Here is a 2500-nt window from a genome sequence, read left to right as displayed (position 1 = left end):
TGTCAGGGGTAACTGTCTGTCTCTCTCCTGTCTGTCTCTCAGGGCTAACTGTCTGTCTCTCTCCTGTCTGTCTCTCAGGTGTATGAGGATGTGTCTCAGTGTTGCCAGGCGTTGTCTCAGAGGCTGGGCACACAGCAGTACTTCTTCAACAAGCAGTAAGTCTGATCACATGACCCCATCACATGACCCCATCACATGACCACCATCACAGTAGATCACAGTAGACCAGTAGATCACACTATTCTAATACATCGTTTAGAAAACTGTGTCGGCCTCTCAGGACTTGTATTAGAGTGGTTTAAATCTTATCTAGCTGGTAGACATTTCTCTGTTGTCCTGGGAGACTCTGTTTGTGATCATGTTGACATCACATGTGGGGTCCCTCAGGGGTCTATTCTTGGTCCCTTGCTCTTCTCCCTGTACATGATCCCATTAGGTGGAATCATCAGAAAACATGGTGTCAATGTTCATAGTGATGCTGATGATACTCAGCTGTACATATCTGTATTGCCTGATAATTCACATGCACTCAGCTCGCTGGAGTCTCTGAGATTTACAACTTTGGATGTCCAAATATTTTCTACAACTAAAATAAACTGAGGAGGTGGGATCATAATATCGACGAAGGATAGCTGGTGGATAGCTGGTGCTTAAACACGAAAACTGTAAGTAGCCACTGCTCACCAGACCTAGAATACTTGACTGTTAAATGCCGACCCACATACCTGCCTAGGGAGTTTAACGCGGTGCTAATTACATGTGTGTATATTGCACCTAGCTCAGACAGCAAAGTAGCATTGGCGCGACTATACGACGTCATTAGTAGCCAACAAAGTACTGATCCACAGGCTATCCACATCATAGCGGGGGACTTTAATCATGTCGACCTGAAGGCAGTACTACCCAAGTTCTACCAGCATGTAAAATGTGCAACGAGAGGAGAAAAAACACTGGATAAGGTATACACCAACATCAAACGTGCTTACAAGGCTAGTCCGCTAGCTCATCTAGGCATGTCTGACCATGTGTCAATCCTCCTGATTCCTGCATACACCACAATGGGGAAAAGTGCTCCCACCACCACTAAGACTGTCAGAACCTGGCCAGAAGGGTCCGCTCCACTGCAGATCTGCCTAAATGACACCCTATGGCAGGAATATGAGCATGAGGACCTGGAACAGTACACGTCGTCGGTTCTGAACCACATAGTGAACTGCACCAACTCAGTCACCGTGGACAAACGGGTCCGGGTCTACCCCAACACGAAGCCATGGATGACTGGGAAGGTCCAAAAACTGTTAAATGAGAGGGACAACGCCTTCTTCGCAGGGAAGCGCACACCGCTGTACAGCTCCACCAGGGCCAACCTAAAGCGCGGCATCAAAGCGGCCAAGGCAGAGCACAGAGAGAAGATTGAGGAATGCCTCCTGAGCAACGACTCCAGGCGGATGTGGCAGGGGGTTCAGCAGATGACAAACTTCAGAGCCAACAGGCTCACAGCCGCAGAGGACGACCCCCTGCTGGCGGGAAAGCTGAACACCTTCTACGCCCGGTTCGACGAGGGGCGAACGGAGGTAACCACAACACAGACACCACTCTCTCCAGCTCTCAGCAGCCTCACCCTCACAGAGCACGAGGTGAGACGCGTACTGAAGGCGGTGGACCCCAGGAAAGCCTCGGGGCCGGATGGCGTCCTGGGACGGGTGCTGAGAGACTGCGCCGACCAGCTGGCCGGGGTTTTCACCAACATCTTTAACCAGTCCCTGTCCCAGGCCACCGTCCCACCCTGCCTGAAAACCTCAACTATCATCCCAGTCCCGAAGAAAAGCACGGTGAGCTGCCTAAACGACTACCGCCCGGTGGCACTCACACCAATCATCATGAAGTGCTTCGAGAAACTAGTCCGGGCCCACATACTCACACGCCTCCCGCCCAACCTGGATCCATACCAGTTCGCCTACAGAGCCCACAGGTCCACAGAGGACGCCATAGCGACGACTCTCCACGCCACTCTATCCCACCTGGAGAGGGGAAACAGCTACGCGAGACTGCTCTTCGTGGACTTCAGCTCCGCCTTTAACACCATCCTTCCAGACAGGCTAGTGACCAAACTACTAGACCTGGGTCTATCACACTCTATATGTGCGTGGATCAAGGACTTCCTGACCAACCGCCCCCAGAGGGTGCGGGTGGGCCCCCACACCTCCACAGCCCTCAGCCTCAGCACTGGGTCACCCCAGGGCTGCGTGCTAAGCCCCATCCTCTACAACCTCTACACCCACGACTTCACCCCCATCCACCCCAGCAACTACATCGTAAAGTTTGCAGACGACACCACCGTGGTGGGCTGTATCTCGGGGGGGGACGAGGCGGCGTACAGGGATGAGGTAGAGCAATTGAGCAAGCTGTGCAAGGTAAACAACCTGCTGCTAAACAAGTCAAAGACCCAGGAACTCATCGTAGACTACAGGAGGAAAAAGTCCGAGATCCTGCCCCTGCT

The 2500-nt window shown here is 52.6% G+C and overlaps 1 protein-coding gene across 2 annotated transcripts in view; it reads left to right on the top strand.

The window, feature by feature from the left end:
* Window positions 1-2500, top strand: part of mtx2 (metaxin 2) — a 15007-nt gene that overhangs the window by 10772 nt on the left and 1735 nt on the right. For both annotated transcript variants that reach the window (XM_080538797.1, XM_080538798.1), the window contains exon 9: window positions 79-155. In XM_080538797.1, the coding sequence (XP_080394923.1) occupies window positions 79-155 (77 nt within the window). The remainder of the gene's footprint in view (window positions 1-78; window positions 156-2500) is intronic.

The sequence above is a fragment of the Nansenia antarctica genome (assembly GCF_963989245.1).
Source record: "Nansenia antarctica genome assembly, chromosome: 9".
Taxonomy (NCBI): Eukaryota; Metazoa; Chordata; class Actinopteri; order Argentiniformes; family Microstomatidae; genus Nansenia; species Nansenia antarctica.
Note: the sequence above shows the minus strand (reverse complement) of the source record. Positions and strands in the feature narration are given on the sequence as shown.